At 53.7% G+C, this 20,535-nt stretch overlaps 3 protein-coding genes and 1 long non-coding RNA gene across 5 annotated transcripts in view; 2 read left to right on the top strand and 2 right to left on the bottom strand.

The window, feature by feature from the left end:
* CADM4 (cell adhesion molecule 4) overlaps window positions 1-9,103 on the top strand; it is a 13,743-nt gene extending 4,640 nt beyond the window's left edge. The window contains exons 2-9 of one of the 2 annotated variants that reach the window (XM_040634100.1): window positions 4,233-4,379; window positions 4,667-4,819; window positions 5,073-5,207; window positions 5,580-5,744; window positions 5,881-5,971; window positions 6,382-6,554; window positions 7,385-7,513; window positions 8,060-9,103. In XM_040634100.1, the coding sequence (XP_040490034.1) occupies window positions 4,233-4,379; window positions 4,667-4,819; window positions 5,073-5,207; window positions 5,580-5,744; window positions 5,881-5,971; window positions 6,382-6,554; window positions 7,385-7,513; window positions 8,060-8,169 (1,103 nt within the window). In that variant the 3' untranslated portion in view covers window positions 8,170-9,103. Of the gene's footprint in view, window positions 1-4,232; window positions 4,380-4,666; window positions 4,820-5,072; window positions 5,208-5,579; window positions 5,745-5,880; window positions 5,972-6,381; window positions 6,555-6,734; window positions 6,869-7,384; window positions 7,514-8,059 lie in introns of those variants that run through there. The other variant, XM_040634101.1, reaches the window with a different exon arrangement.
* On the bottom strand, window positions 1,601-9,518 carry LOC103657013. The gene is made up of 2 exons (XR_566751.1): window positions 9,243-9,518; window positions 1,601-4,127 (listed from the first exon to the last, which is right to left on the bottom strand). It is a non-coding gene; the product is annotated as an uncharacterized LOC103657013 (long non-coding RNA).
* Window positions 9,519-14,205: 4,687 nt separating this feature from the next.
* Window positions 14,206-20,095, top strand: ZNF428 (zinc finger protein 428). Its single transcript, XM_040634102.1, has 2 exons — window positions 14,206-14,343; window positions 19,428-20,095. The coding sequence occupies exons 1-2, from the start codon at window positions 14,268-14,270 to the stop codon at window positions 19,925-19,927; spliced, it is 576 nt and encodes a 191-aa protein (XP_040490036.1). The 5' UTR covers window positions 14,206-14,267; the 3' UTR covers window positions 19,928-20,095.
* On the bottom strand, window positions 14,303-16,505 carry SRRM5 (serine/arginine repetitive matrix 5). The gene is made up of 2 exons (XM_008684419.2): window positions 15,631-16,505; window positions 14,303-15,558 (listed from the first exon to the last, which is right to left on the bottom strand). The coding sequence occupies exons 1-2, from the start codon at window positions 16,481-16,483 to the stop codon at window positions 14,303-14,305; spliced, it is 2,109 nt and encodes a 702-aa protein (XP_008682641.1). The 5' UTR covers window positions 16,484-16,505.
* Window positions 20,096-20,535: the final 440 nt, after the last annotated feature.

Raw genomic sequence — 20,535 nt, 5'->3', positions numbered from 1 at the left:
TTTTTCCAGGCACCATCCCCATGACGACTCCAGGCTGTCAACACAGTTTAAAGGGCCAGTGCCCCAGTCCCAAAAGCTTAGCCCTCTCAGACCAGAAAGTCCCGCCTCCCCACCCCCCAACCCCCCAACTCCGAAACAAAAGCTCCTGGGACATTAATATTCCAGGCACAGACACTCTTGGTTACTACTCCTCAGGAGGGGGAGGGAACAAGACAAAAGCCCCCCACCCTCACCCCATGTGCACCCTCAAGCAGAAAGCAGAGGAATAATTGGGGGTGGGGGGCAGATGCAGAGGTCCTGATGGCTCCCAGGAGATGTTGAGTTTCTACCACTGACTCGCTTGGCACCCCTGAGCCTCATTCTCCACATCTGTAAAATGGGGGCCTAGCACTGGGTTAACCCTGAGGTCCAGGATCCATGGATAGGCTTCAGGATGGTTTTGGTTTGTTTGATTGTTTGTTTGTTTGTTTGTTTGTTTGTTTGTTTGTTTGTTTGAAGCGCCAGAATGTGCAGGCAGGCCAGTTTTCATGTGCATGGGCATGTTTCCGGACTTGTAATAACAGCAGCTTTGCAGGAAGGGCTCCCCGAGTTTCGGGCACTGGTATCATCCCCGTTTTACATAGAGGGCATCAGAAAAGTCACACCACTTGCCCAAGGTCACAAAGATGGCCAGTGGTCCAGCTGGGATCAAACCAGGTGTTTAGGAGGAGAATGATGATGTCACAAAGCCGTCATCGTGAGGCGGAAATGAAATCCTACCTGACACAAGCTATTCATTCGTCAATCTCCCAGACATGGACCAAGTCCCAGGCACCCTTCTAGGCACTAGGGGTGCAGTAGTAAAACCAAGGGATGACATCCCCTGACTCCATGGGGTGTATATTCTAGTGATAGGGGACAAACACAATAAACAAGTAAGCAAATTAAAAAATGACTTCAGGGACATTTCTGTAGAAGGAACAGAACCAATGGCGATGACAGAGAAAGGGTTCTGGAGGTTGAGGGACGGGGTGTGAGTGGAGGTCTCTCTGAGGAGGTGTGGATGTGAGCAGAGACCCGACTGAGAGCAGGAGGGAGGCAGTCGTGGGAAGATCAAGGGCGAAGAACATTCCAGGCAGAGGCAAGTGCAAGGGCCCTGAGGTGGCCTTATGCTCGGTGAGTCTGAAGAACATCAAGGTCAATGAGCCTGGAGTGAAGGGAGCAGGGGGAGAGTGATTGGAACTGCGGTCAGGGAGGGGCCGGGCCACACAGCACCTTGGAGGCCCAGGGAAGGAGGCCAGATATTATTCTCAGTGTCATGGGTAGCCTTCAGAGCGTTTTAAGCAGAGAGCTGCCTTGATCTGATTTACCTTCTTGAAAAATCCATCTGGCTGCTGTGTGGAGAATGGCCTGAGGGGAGGCAGGCATGGAAGCAGGGAGCCCCGTGAGTAGCTCTTGAAGGTCAAGGTAAGAGATGGTGTCATCGGACTAGGGTGGCAGTAGAGGAGGTAAAACAAAGATGAGTTGATTTGGGATAGGCTCTAGGGGTAGATGGATAGATCTTGCTGATGGCATGGATGTGAGAGTGAGGGAAAGGTTTTTGGCCTGAGCAACTGGGATGGATGGTTGTGCTTTTTAATGAGATTGAGAAAACATGGGGAGGAAAATATCTGGGGCCAGGATTGGACATGTTAAGCTTGATATTTCAGGAGGTGATAAATTAACCCCTAATAGTGGCTTAAATACACAAAGCATGATAGTCAAACTTAAGACGAGTCCAGAAGTAGGCATCCAGGGCTTTTGAGGCAGCACCACGTCATCACCGGAGACTCAGGCACCTTCCAGCTCTTAGTTCCACCATCCTTACTGCCCTTGTCCTCTTGTCAAAATGGCTGCCAGAACTCCAGGCATCACATCCTAGTTCCAGGCAGCATAAAGGTGACCTGGAAGAAAAAGGACTTGTCCCCTTTCTTTAGGAAGTCGTCCCAAAATTACCACATGAGTTACCAGAGAATTACTTTCCTTATATCATATCGGACAAAACTTTATCACATAGCCTCACTTAGCTGCAAGGGAGTCTGGGAACTATCTTTTTCTGCTGGACATAGGGCATCCATAAATACAATCAGGGTTCTTTTACTAAGAAGAAAAGAAGAATTATGGATGCTGGGTAGAAAGCTGGCTGTCTCTGCCTCCATCCTCCAGAATTAATCTTTTCTACCCCTCGGCATCCAAATCAGGTTACCCAGCCCTCTTACAGGGAACATAAGGCTTCTGATGGGCTATTACAGTGATTTGTGTCTACCTCCCTGTAAATCTGGAAGGCCTTCCAGGGCAGGGACCTCATCTGACTCATCTCTGGGCACCCAGCCCCTAAACACCTACCTACCACTCAGGAAACACTCGAATGAATGGAACAGAATGTAAGAGACACGAAGCTGTAGTTATCCCACATTTAAAGGTAAATAACCCCATCTGATCATGGCACTACTCTTATTTAAACACCTCCCGCCACTGACCTTCAGGATAAAAGCTCATCTCCTAGCTTGGCGTTTGTGGCCCTTCACTAGCACATCCCACAACCCCTCCTGCACTCAGTTCCTTCCACTCAGGCAGCCAGGAGGAGATGTGGAAGCGAACTCTGGAATTAGAGAGACGCTCTGGAGGCAGATCCCGCCCCCCACCCCTCTGACTACTACCTTGAGCAAGTCATTTTCTCTCTCTGGACCAATTTTCCCATCTCTAAAATGGGAATTACAAAAGCATGGGACTGATGCTTGTGCCTAATTTATTCGGGTATTGTGATGACGAGATGGAAATTGTATAGCTGATACCCTCATCACAGAGCCTGGCACCGCAAGTGCCTAATAAACACTAGCTACCATGATGTGGTTATGTTATTTTGAAGATGACCGTGGCAATGATGATGGCGATGCTGATGCTGATTAATCCCAGCTCTGAGCTTTACTCTGGGCTGCTGCTTCTGCTGCAAATACCCCCTTCCTAATCCCCTACCTTGCTTCTCTGTTGGGTTAATCAGGGTAGGTTAACTGCAATAACATGAGCCCTGAAATCTCAACGGCTTAACAAAAAAGTGAATTTCTCATTCGTGTCACAGTACTGTGCAGGCAGGTCGCAGGGGACAGTCAGTCAGGGTCCCAGTCTTCTTCGAGCTTATGATTCTGTCCTCCTAAGGCTCCTTGGGGTACTCTCCATTCAACAAGAAGGATTTCGAGTGACAGGAGACAAGCTGGAAGGGGTGTCTCTCTGTTGCACCTACATCCCGTTGGCCAGAAATCAGTCACATGCCCCCAACTAAGTACAAGGGATCCTAGGAAATGTAGCCCAATCGCGTGTCATACCAGTTAACTTTAGTGGTGTAACAGACCTTCCAAATCGTGGTAGCTTGAAACAACAGTCATGTTATTTGCTTATGATTCTGGGAGTCCTGAATTGGTCGGGCAGTTCTTCTCTTGGTCTCAGCTGGAGTCACTCATGTGGCTGCAGTCACCTGGGGCTGGAGGGGTCAGGATGGCCCCACTCACATGACTGGCAGTTGGAGCTGGCTCCTGGCTGGGCTTCTCTCTCCATGTCCCTTGCCCTCAGGAAAGCTAGTCTGTTTTCACCCGATGTTCTCAGGACAGCAAGAGGGCATGAATGGAAACTGCAAGGCTTGGGCTCCAGAACTCATACAATATCACTTTTAGGAAATTCTGTTGGCCAAAGTAAGTCACGGAGCCTGCTTAGATTCGCAGGGCCGGAGGGCCTCCTTAATAAGAGGAGGAGCGAAGTCAACTTACAAAGGACATGCACAGCAATGGGAAGAATATTGTGGCCATCTTTGTAGACAAACTACAACGTGTGCGCAGGTGTGAAAGATGGGATTTGGTGAGCACATAGCAGCTTCCCACATCTCGTGATCTCCTGCTCACTCTAAGATCTAGAGCCAGTGGAGCTTCCTTCCAGAACCTTCTCTGATCACCCATCTCCCTAGGCAGCCTCAGTCTCTCCCTTTCCTCTGGGCTCCCAGTGTGCCCTGTGCTGCCCCCATTAAAGCACATACCACTGGCTCTTGACTGCAGACCCTCTGGAGCAGGTTTTCTCCATCTCCCAGAGTCCAGCCCTCAGGAAATGTTGGATGCAGTGAACTGAGGGGAAAGAAAGAGTTTGGAGGTTTGGATGGGAGAGGAATAGAGGGAGAGAGAAAAGAATGAATTGTAGCCCTCAACGAGTTTCTCTGTCTACTGGTCCAGGTGCTGGACAGGAAGTACAGACAGAGAACGTGACTGTGGCTGAGGGAGGGGTGGCCGAAATAACCTGCCGTCTGCACCAGTATGATGGGTCCATAGTTGTCATTCAGAACCCAGCGCGGCAGACCCTCTTCTTCAACGGCACCCGCGGTGAGTGCTGGGGAATCCTGACCCCTGTGTCCTGAAAGAGGGCAGAGCAGAGAGTGTGGACTCTTGGGTCCTGACAGAGCATGGGGCTAGGGGTCTGGACTCCTGGTCCTGTGGGCAGGAGGGCCTGAATCATTCTGGGTCCGCAAGGGAGTAACTAGGTGGGCCCCTTAGACTATGGCCAGCTGGAGAGAGGACGCAGAGCGCAGGTCTCTAAGCTACTGGAGGAAGGGCGGGACCCCTGAGGCCAGGATTCCCCAGCTTCATCCCTTCCCGTTCATTCTGTCTAGCCCTGAAGGACGAGCGTTTCCAGCTTGAGGAGTTCTCCCCCCGCCGCGTGCGGATCCGGCTCTCAGATGCCCGCCTGGAGGACGAGGGGGGCTACTTCTGCCAGCTCTACACGGAGGATACCCACCACCAGATTGCCACGCTTACTGTATTGGGTAACTCCTCCCCCTCCTCAGACTCATCCCCTCCTCCTTTCTCCTCTGCTTATCTCTTATCCTGAGACTTGATTTTTTAACCTGGTTGTTTTTTAACCTCCTGGATACCCGGCCCCAGTAAACACGGCTGGTCTTCCTGACCTCTAGCCTGTGTTTGACCTCTGCCACCCGGGACCCTTGTTCACCTAGTTACTTTGAGTCCACCTTGGTGCCTCCGCTGACCGCCCCCCTTACCCCTTCCTCCCTACGGCAGTGGCCCCAGAGAATCCCGTGGTGGAGGTCCGGGAGCAGGCGGTGGAGGGAGGCGAGGTGGAGCTCAGTTGCCTAGTTCCGCGGTCCCGCCCTGCCGCGGTCCTTCGCTGGTACCGCGACCGTAAGGAGCTGAAAGGTACTGCCTGGGGTGGGGGCCGCGGCGGGGCGGGGCGAGAAAGGAGATGCCGGAGAGAGGTGGGACTGAGAGGACAGGGGTTGGAGAAGAGTGCACCGGCGGACCCTGGCCACTCAATACGCCGCGATGGAATGAACAGATAGAGGAGAGGGCGTGGGAGTGAAAGAGGGAGGAGCTTTGGGACGCGGCACCTGGGGCGGTGGGCTTGGTTCGGGGAGGGGCGTGGCTTGGAGGACTGGTAGCGAGGCCTAAGGATGAGGGGCGGAGCTTGGCAAATGACCTGCTTTGGTTTGGGCTGGGGGGCGGGGAGGGTACCCCCTCGGTGGGCGGAGCCAGACCCTGTTCTGACAGCTTCCCCGCCCCGCCTGGCAGGAGTGAGCAGCGGCCAGGAAAATGGCAAGGTCTGGAGCGTGGCGAGCACAGTGCGGTTTCGTGTGGACCGCAAGGACGACGGCGGTATCGTCATCTGCGAGGCGCAGAACCAGGCGCTACCCTCCGGACACAGCAAGCAGACGCAGTACGTGCTGGACGTGCAGTGTAAGTGCCCGGCCGGCCGGGACGCGGGAGTGGGGGGGACCGAAGGGTCCCAACGCGAGCCGCTTGCCCCCGGGAGGGTTTCCAGCCCCGCGTGATGACCCGGACCACCAATCTCCCATCTCACTTCCGCCTACAGACTCTCCCACGGCCCGGATCCATGCCTCCCAAGCTGTGGTGAGGGAGGGAGACACGCTGGTGCTAACGTGTGCTGTAACGGGGAACCCCAGGTGAGCTCCTGGACCTGAGACTCCTGGGTCCTGACAAGAAGACCGGGGACCTGGACACCTCTGTCTCGGGAAGGGGGACTGGGAGAACAGAGGGGCCTGGGGCCCGGACTTCTGCGTCCTGAGGGAGGAGGAGTCTGGGGTTTGGACTTGTGGATCTTGAGGAAGGAAGCTGTGGGGCCCTGGACTCCTGGATTCTGACGATGGAACGGGCGGGGGATGGGGCGGGAGGCTGGGATTCTTGAGACTGGTGTTGGGTGGAAGCTGGGCCCGGGTCTGCAGGTTTTATTGGAAGGATAGGGCTAGTAAGGACCCTCTTATTTGGAGATGCTATGTATCTAGATTACTGGGAAGTCAGAATTGGATGTTGGCACCTGTGTCCCTAACTCTCACTATACTTTACTCATGCCCAGGCCAAACCAGATCCGCTGGAACCGCGGGAATGAGTCTTTGCCAGAGCGGGCCGAGGCGGTCGGGGAGACGCTGACGCTGCCAGGCTTGGTATCAGCAGATAATGGCACCTACACTTGCGAGGCGTCGAACAAGCACGGCCACGCGAGGGCGCTCTATGTACTCGTGGTCTACGGTGAGGGCAGGCAGGGGCCGGCCTGGGGGCGGGGCTCAAGGCAGGGGCGGGGCCTCGGAGGAGGTCTCCGGGTGTCGTGGGGGCGGGGCCTTGGGAATGGGCGAGCTGGATTGGATGGTTCAGGACCTGCCGGGGGTGTTTGAGGGGCCTGTGCAAAGGGTGATTCCTTGGGGTCAACAGCCAACAGAATTCCTGGAGTTCTGCGGCCAGATTGACCGTCTGGGTTCACATTGGGCTCTGCAGCGTCCTGTTGCGGGTAACTTTGCTCCTTAGTTTCCTCATCGGTTAAGTGGAAATAAACAATAGCACCTACCTCATAGGGTTGTGAAGATTATATGAGCTAAATATATAAAGCGGTTAGAATGGCCCCTAGCACAGAATAAGTGTTATGTGGTTAGCCCTTATGACAGTGGGGCAGGAATTTTGGAAGTTGTTGGGTCCTAGCTCAGCATTTTAAATACCTGGAGCGTTGTAGACAAGATGGGAAGGGACTTGGACCTGAGGTTCCGTGGGTCACACAAGTCGAAAATAAAGGGATGTGCTGTTTCTGTTCTATGGGGAGTGGGGTGGGAGAAGGAAGTGGGATAGTATTGGCAAAGGGACTCAGGGGCTGGGTCGGGCAGTGTACAAAGCAACACGCACGCATTCTTTGTGGAAGTGGAGCATCAGGAAAGAGTGGAGCCAGGACAAGGGGCCAGGGGTGGCAGTAATTTGAGGGGCGTGGCACGTAAAAGCGCGGTTAAGTGGACTGGCTTAAGAGCTCAGCCGCGATGGGGTCGGGCTGGGACCGTCCTCTGATGACCTGGTCCTGCACCCTGTCTCTCTCGCAGACCCGGGTGCGGTGGTAGAGGCTCAGACGTCGGTGCCCTATGCCATTGTGGGCGGCATCCTGGCGCTACTGGTGTTTCTGATCATATGTGTGCTGGTGGGCATGGTCTGGTGCTCAGTACGGCAGAAGGGTGAGTGGGGGCGGGGCCTGAATTCAGCGAGGGGTGTGGTTGGTTGTGGGATCCGAAGGGGGCGGGGCCCAGAGCCAGGGTTGGAAAGAGGGCGGGCCTGTAGCCGAGGTGATAAGAGGGCGAAACCTAGATCCGAGATTCGAAATCTGGAGGGACCTGAGGCCAAGATTCCGAAAGGGCGGAACTTTCGGTCTCGACTCTAAAAAGAATGAAACGTTGAAGGCGAATTAAGGCCGTGGGTTTAAATAAAACAATTTATCTTCCTAATTGTTGGATTCGTTGGGAGCAGAGCAAGGGGACACCGCCAAGAGAACGGTTAAGGGTGGTCTTCCTGTGAACTTTTGGAGTCTTCCTAATTCTGCTTTTACTTCTTTCTCTGCCCCTGTTTTGCTATCCCCTGGACTTGATTCCCTCTCCCTGTATGTTCCGTTTCTCCCTCTTTCCTCGCCCGGTATGTCTTGTCTGTCTCCATTTTCCTGTATATTTCTGTCCAACTCCTGGGTCCACATATATGTCGTCTCTGCCTGGGGGTCTGTCACCCCTCAGGCTCCTATCTGACCCACGAGGCCAGTGGCCTGGATGAGCAGGGAGAAGCAAGAGAAGCCTTTCTCAATGGCAGCGACGGACACAAGAGGAAAGAAGAATTCTTCATCTGACCCCACCTCCACCCAGGCTTGGTCCTGGTCCTGGGCTGGGGTCCACCCCACTGCCAGCTGCAAAGACATTTACCAGAGTCTGGGATGGTGGGCTTCTCCCCCCACCACTAACACCTCAGACGCTTGGGCAGGGATGGGGGTGTCGGATCCCGGGTCTCTACAAGGGCCAGAAGCAAGGGCCCAGAGGTCTGGGCCCCCCAGGGGGCAGGGGCCAAAGGTCCAGACCCCCCAAGTCCAGGGAGGGCGGTAGGGATTGGGTTGGGGGAAGATAACTGGGGGAAGGCCAGGGCCCCTAGGCTGCAGAACCAGGTCTTGTGGGGAGGGGGTCAGATTCTGGGAAGGGTGGGGTGGGCAGGGAAGGGGAACACAGATTTCTTTGGGGGTCCCAGACCCCATGCCAGCCATTGTAGGAGTTCCACAGAGCTCTGGGCACCTCTTTGCAAAGCCATGTTTGCACGGTGGGGGTAAGGGTGGGGGGAGGGCATGGAAACAGGGATTCTGTGTCTTTGTGTCATAACTTTGATGGGGGCGGTGAGGGAGACAGCCCCAACCCTTTTCTCCAATCCCCAGGTTCCTGGGCTCCCCTTCCCTCCACCTCCTCCCCCCATATCTGTCCTATCCATATTTGTCTCTCTGTCCACCCACTCCTGGGGGGGCCTTCCCCATCTCTCCTCCAGGCCCTCCAGGGAGAGGGAAAGGAGTTTGGGGGGGTGCGTTGGTCTCTATGGTTTTATATATAATATATTAAAAAAAATTAAAAATCTGTATGAAAATATCAGATTGCACCCCCCTCCCCTCATTCCTGGCTTTTGCCCCCTTTTTCTTGTAAAAAACAAAAAAACAAAAAAACAAAACAAAACACATTTTGTACGGGGAGGGGAACGGGGAGGGGGTTTGGCAATCCCACTAACCACCATTAAACTGAGGAGAGAACAAGTGTCTGGGGTGGCTGTGTGTCTGTCCCTCTGCCCAGAGCTGCACTATGTTGGGAGGGGAACTGAACTAAGGGAAGGAGGAGGGAGAGGAGTAAGATGGTTGCTGGTGGACAGTACAAGCCAGGAGAGCGTCCTTACCTCTTCAAGGGCACCTCTCCTCTTCCAAGAAATGTTTGGGTTTTTTTTTTCCTGGCCACTCCATCACCAAAAGTCACTGAGTCTTGTCTCTTCAGTAGCCACTGAGGTACACCATCCCCAGCCAATGGCCCGGATCCTTCCCTTGGCTTTCCCCCACCCTTGACATCAATTTCCAAAGGACCTTTCAATGACTCACATCCTGCCCTGGCGACACCTGTCTCTGCTCTGCTCAAAACCTTTCCCTAGCTCCTCCTCACCTCGAGGTCCAGTCAACCCCTTTAGACCCCTCATTCATTCAACTAAATTTTAGATGAGTGCTTCTAATTTAAGACTAAAAAATATATTGACCTCTTACACTGTGCCAGGTGCTGCTCAAAGATGTGGAGATGCCATGGTGAATAAAACAGGCAAATGTTAGGTGTTCTAGACGCCTTAGTACTAATCTGAAACTTAATCCTATTCTAGGCACTGAGGACTCAAAAAAAAAGGGTGACTCCATTCTTACCCTCACGAAGCTTCCATGAGGAAAACAAGACTGCAGCAAGGAAGCAAAAAAACTTAAATTTCAGGCTGCCATAAGTACCTTAAGATAGAATGTAGAGAAGGGGGTGTGGGATATGATTAACTTATTATGGAAAACTTCAAACACAGAAGTAGAACAGGACAGTGAAGTCCCATGCACCCTTCACCCCACCTTCCACAATCGCCTTGTGGCCAATCCTGTTTTATCCACAGCCCCACTCACGTCTCTAAAGCAAATCTGGAGGTGTCATCTTTGAAAGATCAAGGAGAGTCTGTCTGACACCTGTGCCAAGAAATGAATGATGAGCATGAGACCAGCTATTCAAAGATCAGAGGGAAAAGCATTTTCAGGCAAAGGGAATAGCAAGGGCAAAGGCCCGAGGTGGTAAAGAGACTGCAGTGTTTGAGGGGAAGTGGAGCTAGACTGTAGAGTGGCTAAAGAGAGGCGAATGAAATCAGAGACAAGTAGGGGCAGACTATGTGTCTAGCCCCTGGGCCATGATAGAGTTTGGATTTTTTCTACGCGTAATGGGAGCGCATTGGAGGGTTCTGAGCTGGAATCTGAGACAATTCCGGGAAGCCCAGGATGCCGCAATAGCTTCCTATATCGTCAGCATAGTCTGAGCTCTTCACCTGTGGGAGCCTTTCCCCTCTCAGTTCTGTGTTTCAGGCATAATTTAGCTGCTATCACTTTCTCAATCAAACCATGCACTACTTTTTGCCTATAGACTTCTATCCTTGCTGTTCCCTCTGCCAGAAAAAAAAACTATTGTAGTTGGCTTCTATTCATCCTTGGCTTAAAGATCACCACCTTTTGGAAGACTTTCCAGGCTGGGGCGGGCACCTCCTCTGGCTCCCACAGTTTCCTATAGTCCACTTATTCCAAGTCTGACCGCTCGGTTGTGGTTCTGACTTTTGTGGCTCTCCTTCCTTTGATTGCGGTGCCATGAGGACAGGGGCCAGGTGTGTCTTGCCTACTGCGGAAACCACAGTGCCCACCAGCACAGGGCTTGGCACAGAAGAGAGCAGTAAATAGTTATGCTGGGGGGGTAGGGCTTGTGAAGGTTGGTAAGCGTCTTGGCCCTTGTGCTCCCTCTCCGGATGCAAACTGATGCCTTCTAAAACAAGGCCACCCGCTCCGCGCTAGTCCGCAATCCGTCAGCGCATGCGCTTTGTTCAGGAGCGCCCCCCCAGCCACCGCCCCTCTCATATGCTAATCACGGCGTTCTGAAGTCCGGCCTCTCCGGGGAATATGCAAATGACTCTTTCAGCGCCGTAGGGCTCCTATTGTCCCTCACTAAGATTATGCAAATAAGCAAGCCTCAGGTCCAGGATCCAGGACTAGTTGGCGCTCCCATCCCCTAGCTCATCCCATTTTCTATAACGCGCGTTCCTGCTCGCTCACGCACGCGCAAGCCTTGCAGTTTCATGTTCCGTTTAGCTGCGGACTGTACCAAGTAAACCCGGACAGCGAGGGGCAAAGCCCGGAACCCCCTGCGCGGGCCTCGTCGACGGCCCGACTCGGAGAGCCCCTCTTCCCACCGTGCGACGGAAATGGTCCATCTCGCCGCGCAAGCGCCCTAGGCTCTTCACGCCGCTTTGCACTCCCTCCTGCCCGTCTTGCAGCGCAGGCGCAGACCCCAGGCGTGCAGCCGCCGCCGCCGAGCCAGAGCGGGGGCAGCTAGCGCCGGTGAGTGTCCGGGATAGGGGTGCGCGGGGCATGCTGGGAAGCGGGCGCTACGGCACCGCTGCATGATGGGAGTGACGGCTCCCGTCACCGGGGCGAGCAGGCAGGCGTCTTGGCCCGTGATGGCCGGAGGGCGAGACCCAGGCTCCCTTTTCTCCCCCAGCGCGGCTCCGTGCCGCCCTGGGGCATCCTGGGGAAACGGGACGCTCAGCCCTGAGGCATTGTGGGAGTGGGTCCTCTAGTCGTTACGGGCCTAGTGCATTCTGGGAAGCATTATCCTAGCTCCTTGTGGGGAACCGGTCCCTTTTGTCACACACCTAGCGCTGAGCATCCTGGAAGCTTGGAGTGCTTCGACGCAGAACACCTTGGAAGGTGGTCGTTATAGGCCCGAGGCATCCTGGGAAGAATTGCCCTTAGGGCATCGTGGGGACTGGTCCTTATTGTCCGGTGTAAGGTTTTGCTCTGGCCTCCCTGCCGGAGCATTGTGGGAACGGGTGTCTCTTATGTTCACGCGAGGCATCTTGGGAGTTGATTGCTGTAGGTTCAGGATTTGGTGGGGTCTTGGCACAGTGTTCGTCTTGTGGTAGTGAGGGACCCTCATTTGTGTCCCTTTAAAATTGTGGAAGCCAGTATGGCCACCATAGTCGTTGTAGGAAAGGGACTTGTCTCCACTTGACATCTGGAATACTCTGGAAGGTCCTTGTGTGATGTGGGTTTGGGGGAAGATAGGCTGGACTGGTGAACAATGTCTCCGGGTAATCTCATGGGAAGTACTGATTGTTTCTAGTCTGTAGTTGCCAAGTAACATAGAGAACGTCCAGTTAGATTTGAGTTTCAGATAAATAACCTTTTAGAAATGTTTATCCAAAATAGTGCATGGAACCTATGTATGTTAAATGATTTTCTATTTATCTGAAATTAAAATTTAACCAGGCATGGTCTGTTTTTATTTACTAAATTTGGCAAACTTATCCTAGCATAAAGTAGAATTCCCAAATTAAATGGGACCCTACAAGCAATAGGGTATTATGACAACTCTCCTCTGCCAGTAATGAATCTCCTGTCCTTAAAACCCAGATTCAGGTGTCTTTATTTTTTTTTTAAGATTTAATTTATTTATTTGAGAGAGAGAGCACAGGCGGGGGAGAGGGGCAAAGGGAGAGGGAGAAGCAGATCCCCCCACTGAGCAGGGAGCCCAACGCAGGGCTCGATCCCAGGACCTTGGGGCCACAACCCGAGCCGAAGGTAGACGCCCAACCTACTAAGCCACCCAGGCATCCCTGGGTGTCTTTAGAAAGCTCCCCTGCCATTCCTACCAGCACCCCCACGGCCCAGTCTCCTCCAGGCTTCACTTCTAATTTTTTTTTTCTTTAGTTCCCAGCATTAAACTTGACTTCCAGGCTTTGAAGGGATTGTATATTTCCCAACCATTGTATACCCAGGACCCAGCACAAGTCTTGGCATAAAGAAGTGTAACTGAGGCTGCCAACCCTTTCACTAACTTGCTCTTCCTGGCTCTTTACTGCTAGGGAGTGCAATGGAAGACAAAAGAATTGCCATGTGCGTGTGCACACACATGCACGGGAAGGTATTGGTGAAGAGGGATAGGAAAGAAAGGAGTCAGAGAAGGCTTCTTGGAAGAAGTAGAGATGGTATTTGGGCTCGAAGAAGTACAGAGGTTCTTGTGTTTGAGGTGAGCTTTGGAGAGTGAGTAGGAGTTCTCCAGACAGACAAGGGGAAAGGAGGACATTTTAGACAGCAATAGTAGGATTTGCTAAGACCCACAGATGTGAAAAGTCCTGGTGTGCACGGGGAGAGGTGAGAAGTCTGGAATGGCTGGGGTTTATAGTAAGGGTTGTGGGTGGGAGTATTAACAGCCACTATTAATGGCATACCCGCCACATACCAGCAGTTTATATTGAATGAGCCCATTGAATCTTCAAAGAGTTTTTTCAGCCAAGGGATCATTTTATGAGAGGTAGGGTAACATCAGATCCTGGTTCACCCACCACCTAGTTGGTGTGACCTTGAACTATCTGTTAATCCTCTCTGCCTCCGTTTCCTCGTTTCCTCGTTTCCTCGTGTACAAAGGAGGTGATAATCTCTCAACATAGTTATCAGGACTACATGGGTTAAGCCCTGGGAGCCCTTTTGTACTGAGAAGGAAAGAGGCTAGAGAAGTTAAGTCCTTTGCTTGAAGCTACACAGCTAGAATATGGCAGATTTAAGGTTCAGACCGAGACACCGCCTTGCCAAGGTTATAGAACTGGGGCTGACACAAACTAGTGCTGTCATACCACTCATTTAAATATTGAAGTCTTTCTAGACTCGTTGATATATCACCATTACATCAAGGAATTCCCTACCCCCAGTTGCCACTTTGGACCCTCCCCCAGCCCCAGACTTTCTCACAAACCAGCAACTAAAGGGTTAATTCCTGGCATAGGACCATGTTCCACTCAGTTCTGGTTGGTGCCCGTGCTGATACCTGCTGCTAAATATTTGCGATATTCCCCTTCCCCATGCCACTGACAGCTTTGTTGCCCAGATGGGGAAATTAAGATCTAGAGAAGAGCTGGGGCTATCTTTTCCTTTCTCCTAGCACTGAGCACACAGTTGGGCCTGGGGAGGCAGATGCTATGTAAAAATTTATTGAGTCACCACAGGCCTTTCCTTCCCCTGCCCAGCATCCCGCTCTACCTGCCGACATCCTGCATTGGAGAACTTGTGACCCAGGTGTGGCTGTGAAGAGCTGGCCGGGGAGGGACACCGCCTAGCTGCTGCTCTGCTCCTGTCTCCTGTCCCCTCCCCTGGCCATGACAGAGACCCGTGAGCCAGCTGAGACTGGGGGCTATGCCAGCTTGGAAGAAGACGATGAGGACCTCTCTCCAGGTGAGGCAGCCTTAGCGATGGTGACATTGCCTTGAATATCATCCTGGCTTGGAACTGGGGCTCTACTGAGAAATCTAGAGGGGGAGTGGCCCCTTGTCTCACTAGGTGTTCCATTCTGACTGTGACTGTGCGCCCTGCTGGTGGAATCCTTCCGGCTGAGACTTCTGGGGGCTGTAGATTGGCGAGGATTGCTCTCCTTCTTGGGGGTTCTAGATCGGCTGTGGTCTTTCTCCTTGCTGGATGTTCTAGATCGGCTGTGGTCTCTCTCCTTGTTGGGGGTTTGAGATCGGCTGTGCTCTCTGTCCTCACTGGGAGTTCGGGATCGGCTGTGACCTCTCTTGGAGGTTCTAGATAGGTTGTGATCTCTCTCCTCTTGGGGGGTACTGGATCGGCTCCGATCTCTTTCTTTTCTGAAGGTTCTGGATTGGTTGTGATCTCTCTCTTTTCTGAAGGTTCTGCATTGATTATGATCTCTCTCTTTTCTAGGGGTTCTGGATCGGCTGCGATCTTTCTCTTTTCTGGGGGTTCTGGTTTGGCTGTGATCTCTTTCCTTGCTAGAGGTTCTAGATTGGCTGTGATCTCTTTCTTTGCTGGAGGTTCCAGATCGGCTGTGCTCTCTCTCCTCACTGGGGGTTCTAGATCGTCTGCCACCTCTCTGTTGGCTAGGGCTTCTAGATTGTCTATGATCTCTCTCCTTGCTGGGTGTTCTAGATCGTCTGTGATCTCTCTCCTTGCTGGGGCTTCTGGATGGTCTGTGATCTCTGTCCTTCCTGGGTGTTCTAGATCGTCTGTGACCTCTCTCCTTGCTGGGTGTTCTAGATGGTCTGTGATCTCTCTCCTTGCTGGGGCTTCTGGATGGTCTGTGATCTCTGTCCTTGCTGGGTGTTCTAGATGGTCTGTGACCTCTCTCCTTGCTGGGTGTTCTAGATCGTCTGTGATCTCGCTCCTTGCTGGGGCTTCTAGACTGGCTGTGACTTCTTTCCCTTCTGGGGGTTCTAGATTGGTGATAATTTTTTCCCTTGCTGTGGGTTCTGGATTGGCTATGTCTTCTTGTCTGACTGGGAGTTCCTTTCCGGGTGCGACTTCTTGCCCTACTGTGATTTCTCTTCGAACTGTGACTTCTCATCCTACTGTAGGCTCTCTTCTGACTGCGACTTCTTGCTCTTCTGGACATTCTAGACTGGCTGTGACTTTGGGTCCTGCTGGGGGTGCTAGACCAGCTGTGACTTTGGGTCCTGCTAGGGGAGCTAGACTGGCTATGACTCCGGGTCCTGCTGGGTGCACTGTCCTGGTTGTAACTCTTGACCCTGCTAGCTGCTTCAGTTGGGCTGTAACTCCATTCCCTGCTAGGGGTGATCATCTGACTATAACTCCTCACCCTCCTCGCTGCTAATGGAGACTGGCTGTAACCTTTCTCCCTGAAGGGCGTTCTAGTGGGGCTGTAACTCTTTGCCCTACTTGGGGTTATAGCCAGCCCAGAGCTCTTCCCCATGCCTGAGGCTCCTGGTGGGCTGTAACTCTTCTCCCTGCTCATATTTCTAGGCTGGCTCTTACTTCTTTCCCGGGTGTTGTTTCTAGGCCGGCTGGAACTCTTGCCCCTACTCTGTTTTTTCTGGGAAGTAGGAGTTCTCACCCTGTTGGGTACACCTGGTGTGGCACCATGAGTTCTCATCCTGGTCATAGTGCTGGCCCTGCTGGGTGACCTCTTGGAGCTGCGGCTTCCCCTTCTGTCAGGAGTTCGGCCCCGGCTGTGTGTGCCCCTCCGCTGGTGGCGTCTTACCCCACTGGCCTTGCTGACTTTGCTGGCCCTAGTGTCAGTACTGGCCTTGCTGGGCGTTCTTGCCCTGCTTTGGACTCTGGACTTGCTGCTGGGCTGTTTAGAAGGGGCTGTCTTTGTACTTGCCCCCTTGGTAGACTTGGAACTACTTGGGCTTGTGACCGAGTTGGGGGCCGTTGATGGCTTGGTGGGCACTGAGGAGCTGTTGGGCATTGCCGATTTGGTGGGCTTCAAGGAGGCAGGAGGCTTGGGAGGCACTGTGGACTTCGAGGGCTTCAAGGAGGCAGGAGGCTTGGGAGGCACTGTGGACATCGATGCTGGAGACGTGCCAGGCTTTGAGGATCTCGTAGGCGGAGAAGGCATGGTAGGTGCAAAAGGGCTTGTGGTCCTTAAAATCCCAGTGGATATAAAAGACCTGGTTGCCGTGGACAATGACCTGATGGCCTTTCCCAAGCCAACCGCATGAAGTCATAGTGGGCCTTGAAGGCCCTGGAGGCAGCTGGTGTGAAGTCAGGTGGGAGGAGAAAGAGGGGTGGGGCCCCGGCCCAAGGCCAGAGGGGTTTCCTCTGTGTTTTGCAGCCATTCAGCAAATATCTGCTGAGGCTGACTGGGGACTCAGCATTGCTGGGGACATGGAGATGGGTCAGACCCAGGTCCTGCCCTCCAGGAGTCCCCTGCCTCCAGGTCACTACCCAGGTGGTCAGGATGTATTGGGGTTTGGGGGGGTGGGTAGGGGCAGAGGGTTCCCAGACCAGAGAGAGACACTAACCATCTGAGGAGTCAGGGAGGACCTCACAGAGAAGGTGACGTGTGAGCTGGGACCTTAAAGAGGAGCAGGAGTTTGCTAGTGGAGAAGAAAAGGTCGCCAGGTGGGGGAAGGGCAGAGGCGAAGGCCTGGAGGAAGGAGGGAGATCAGGGTCTCGGGGCACCCTTGTGCACTCGACTCACACATCCTGGGCTGGGCAGTGTTGGGGACCCCAAGATGAGTCAGACCTGCCCTCAAGGGGTTCCTAGTGTGACGGGGGAGACATACTGGGGCCCAGATGGCTGCAGCCTCTAGGTCAGTCACCAGGGGAGAGGCCGGGCCAGCGGGAGCCGGGGTGGAGGAAGCCACCGTCATAGAGGACAGAGCCTGTGCTGGGGCCTGAAGGATGAGTAGGAGGTCACCAGGCGGAGAGGGGGCAGCCTACAGCAAGGCCTCAGGAAACATGTTAAATGGCAGAAAGACAGTAGGACAGGGGCAGGAACAAGGAGAGAGAGAGAACCACAGGCGGAAACGTTCACCCAACATTTAGCACCTACTGTTCTGAGCTGGGTGATGCCAGGGAGCCAGCAGTGAGTCAGAGCAGGTCTGCCCCCTGGTCTGGTAGGAAAGGGCTTTGTACAGGCACAGCCCTCAGGGCTCAGGGTGAGGACAACCGGAGGGCAAAAGACAGTGAGTGGCTGCCTAGGACGAGGAGATCTGGGACAGCCTCACCAAGGAGGGAGGCTTCCTACTGGGTCCTAAAGAATGATGGGGAAAACCAGGGTGAGACATTCCCAGCAGAGGGAACAGCACATGTGAAAGCCTCAGAAAAGGTTTGCTTTGAATGCCAGGCACAAAGAAGGTGTTTAGATGTTAGAGACGCTGCAGTGAACCAGACAAAGTCCCTGCTCTGGGGGACAGGCAATAAATACACAAGTCGATGTTGGATACGGGAAGTTGAGAAAAAACAGAGCAGAGTCAGGGGCATAGGGAGTGTTGGGGAAGGGTTGCCGATCAGAGTAGTGAGGATGTCCCTGAGAAGGTGACCCTTGAGTAGAGACTTGGTGAGGGGAGGGAGCAAGCCTTAGTCCATCTGTAAAAAGGGTAGCAAAGGCCCTGTGGCAGATGCATGCCTGAGGGGTTGAGGAGCCACGAGGAGCCCAGTGTGGTTGGCTCAGTTGTCACAGGACCCCTCTGGGCTGCTGGAGGAAATTGAGGAAGAGGGGCCGGGACGGATGCTGGGCAAGGCTGTGGCAATCCTAGGGGATGCTTCTGACAGGCGCCTGCAGTAGGCACCTCCCTCCTCCCCGACCAGTGCTCTGTGTGCACCCCCCATAATGACTGCTGATGACACCCTCTTCCGTCGTCTACTGCAAATTGTTTTCCTTTTTTAACCTACACTTGCCCTAAACATGTCCTGCATGCCCATGAAATCACAGTACTATATCTGTACTTACAAATATTTTAGTGGGGGCGCCTGGGTGGCTCATTCAGTTAAACGTCTGCCTTTGGCTCAGGTCATGATCCCGGGGTCCTGGGATCTAGCCCCACGTGGGGCTCCCTGCTCAGCGGGGAGTCTGCTTCTCCCTCTGCCCCTTTCCCCTGCTCCTGCACTCTCTCTCTCAAATAAAATTAAATTAAAAAAAATTTTTAGGGGTGCCTGGGTGGTGCAGTCAGTTGAGCGCCCAACTCATGGTTTCAGCTCGGGTCGTGATCTCAGGGTCACGAGATCCCTCTCTCTCTAAAAGTAAATAAATCTTTACAAATAAATACTTTAATTCACTTAACTGTATAGGTATATATACACCACGTACACGAAGCACATATATGTGTTTTCATTTGCTTGAAGACCTGTTTGTCTCCCTAAATGACCCAGTGTAGGTCATCACCCATATTTAGCTTTCCCTGGTAGAGCTGTGTGACTGGAGGCGAGTGAGTCATCTAACTGCTCTGTACCTCAGTTTCCCATTTGTCACTTAGGGTTAATAATAGTGCTTCCCTCCAAGGGTTGTTATAAGCCTTCGGTAGGTTAATATATAAGAGCAGGGTTCTTTTTTCTTTTCCTTTTTTTTAGATGTGTTTATGTGAGAGAGAGCACACATGTGTGCATAGTGGGGGGGGAGGGGCAGAAGGAGAGAGAATATCAAGCGGACTCCCCACGGAGTGCAGACCCCGGTGCGGGGCTCAATTCATGACCCTGAGATCAAGACCTGAGCCAAGATCAAAAGCCCGACACTTAACCGGCTGAGCCACCCAGGTGCCCCAAGAACAGGGTTCTTAACATAGCAGAGAACACTGTTATTGTTACTGTTTTTATTACGGCTGCTTTGTCCCTATTAAACCCCTAACATGCAGTTCTTGCAAGACGTCCATTTGCTTAGCGCTGAGCACCAACTGCGTGCCAGGCCGTGTTCGATGCGACCGGAACCCGTCTGTGGGGAGCAGCAGGGTTGTGTCCAGGCTGCCCCCTCCATGCTGTGGCGAGTCTGAACGAGGCTCAGGGAGGGGGCAGAGCCGTCTGTCCTCAGATGCCTCTGTCTCTCCCGGTCCATCCCCCTACAGGCCCTGAGCATTCCTCTGACTCTGAATACACTCTCTCCGAGCCAGACTCCGAAGAGGAAGAAGATGAGGAGGAGGAGGAGGAGGAGGCCACCGATGATCCCGAATATGACCCCGGCTACAAGGTGAAGCAGCGCCTGGGGGGGGGCCGGGGGGGCCCATCCCGCCGGGCCCCCCGTGCAGCCCAGCCCCCAGGCCCCCCAGCCCAGCCCTGCCAGCTCTGTGGCCGCTCACCCCTTGGGGAGGCCCCACCAGGCACCCCGCCTTGCCGGCTCTGCTGCCCTGCTACAGCCCCCCAGGAAGCTCCAGCCCCTGAAGGCAGGGCCCTGGGGGAGGAAGAGGAGGAGCCGCCTCGGGCTGGGGAGGGCCGGCCGGCTGGGAGGGAGGAGGACGAGGACGAGGAGGAGGAGGGCACCTACCACTGTACAGAGTGTGAGGATTCCTTCGACAACCTCGGGGAGCTGCATGGGCACTTCATGCTGCATGCCCGGGGTGAGGTGTAGGCAGAGACCCCACCCAGGGAGCTTGGCAAAAGGGGTGGGGTGGGAGGAGGGGGCTGAGGAAACCGGAGTGGTCACCGTGGTCATGGGGGATGGGGGTACCGCCGATCTGTGTCGTCTTAGCAGTAGATGTGTGAAAGCCAGAATAAAAGCCAAATTCTGTGCGTGTCACTCCAGCGTGTTTGGTGTGTGTGTGCATGCGTGCGTGTGTGTAGACACTTGAGCGTGTGAGGCATGGGCCTGGGCGTTTATCCCCCCATCCCCTGGGGCTCCTCCCTGGGGGAACCTCAACATCCTCGTCACCGAGACTTTCCACATTTCCTGAGTGCTTATGTTCAGTGTGGTTTCCATGTATTAACTCACAGACCCCATGATGTACAGGCTTGACTCAACAGTACGAAGTTTCGTGCTCACGTCATAGTCCAGAGTGGGTGTTTCAGGTTGGGGGGCAGCCCTTCTCCATGCAGTGATTCGAGGACCCAGGCCATCCCTTAGCCGACTGTCATCCACACGGTCATGGCTGAATGGCCGTGGCCTGGGTTCTGCTGGTGGAAGAGGAAGGTGAGCCTGGCGAGATACGGTGATGTCTTACCAGCCCCAACCCCAAGGGG

This window comes from Ursus maritimus, unplaced genomic scaffold, assembly GCF_017311325.1.
Source record: "Ursus maritimus isolate PB19 unplaced genomic scaffold, ASM1731132v1 scaffold_19, whole genome shotgun sequence".
Classification (NCBI taxonomy): domain Eukaryota; kingdom Metazoa; phylum Chordata; class Mammalia; order Carnivora; family Ursidae; genus Ursus; species Ursus maritimus.
Note: the sequence above shows the minus strand (reverse complement) of the source record. Positions and strands in the feature narration are given on the sequence as shown.

Excerpts from the sequence above, each read along its gene's own strand:
- ZNF428 (XM_040634102.1), top strand. The coding sequence starts at position 14,268 with ATGACAGAGACCCGTGAGCCAGCTGAGACTGGGGGCTATGCCAGCTTG. Across the intron at positions 14,344-19,427 it reads CGATGAGGACCTCTCTCCAG|GCCCTGAGCATTCCTCTGAC; the intron begins GTGAGGCAGCCT and ends ATCCCCCTACAG.
- SRRM5 (XM_008684419.2), bottom strand. The coding sequence starts at position 16,483 with ATGCCTTCTCCGCCTACGAGATCCTCAAAGCCTGGCACGTCTCCAGCA. Across the intron at positions 15,559-15,630 it reads GGTCAAGAGTTACAACCAGG|CTAGCACCCCCAGCAGGACC; the intron begins ACAGTGCACCCA and ends GTCACAGCTGGT.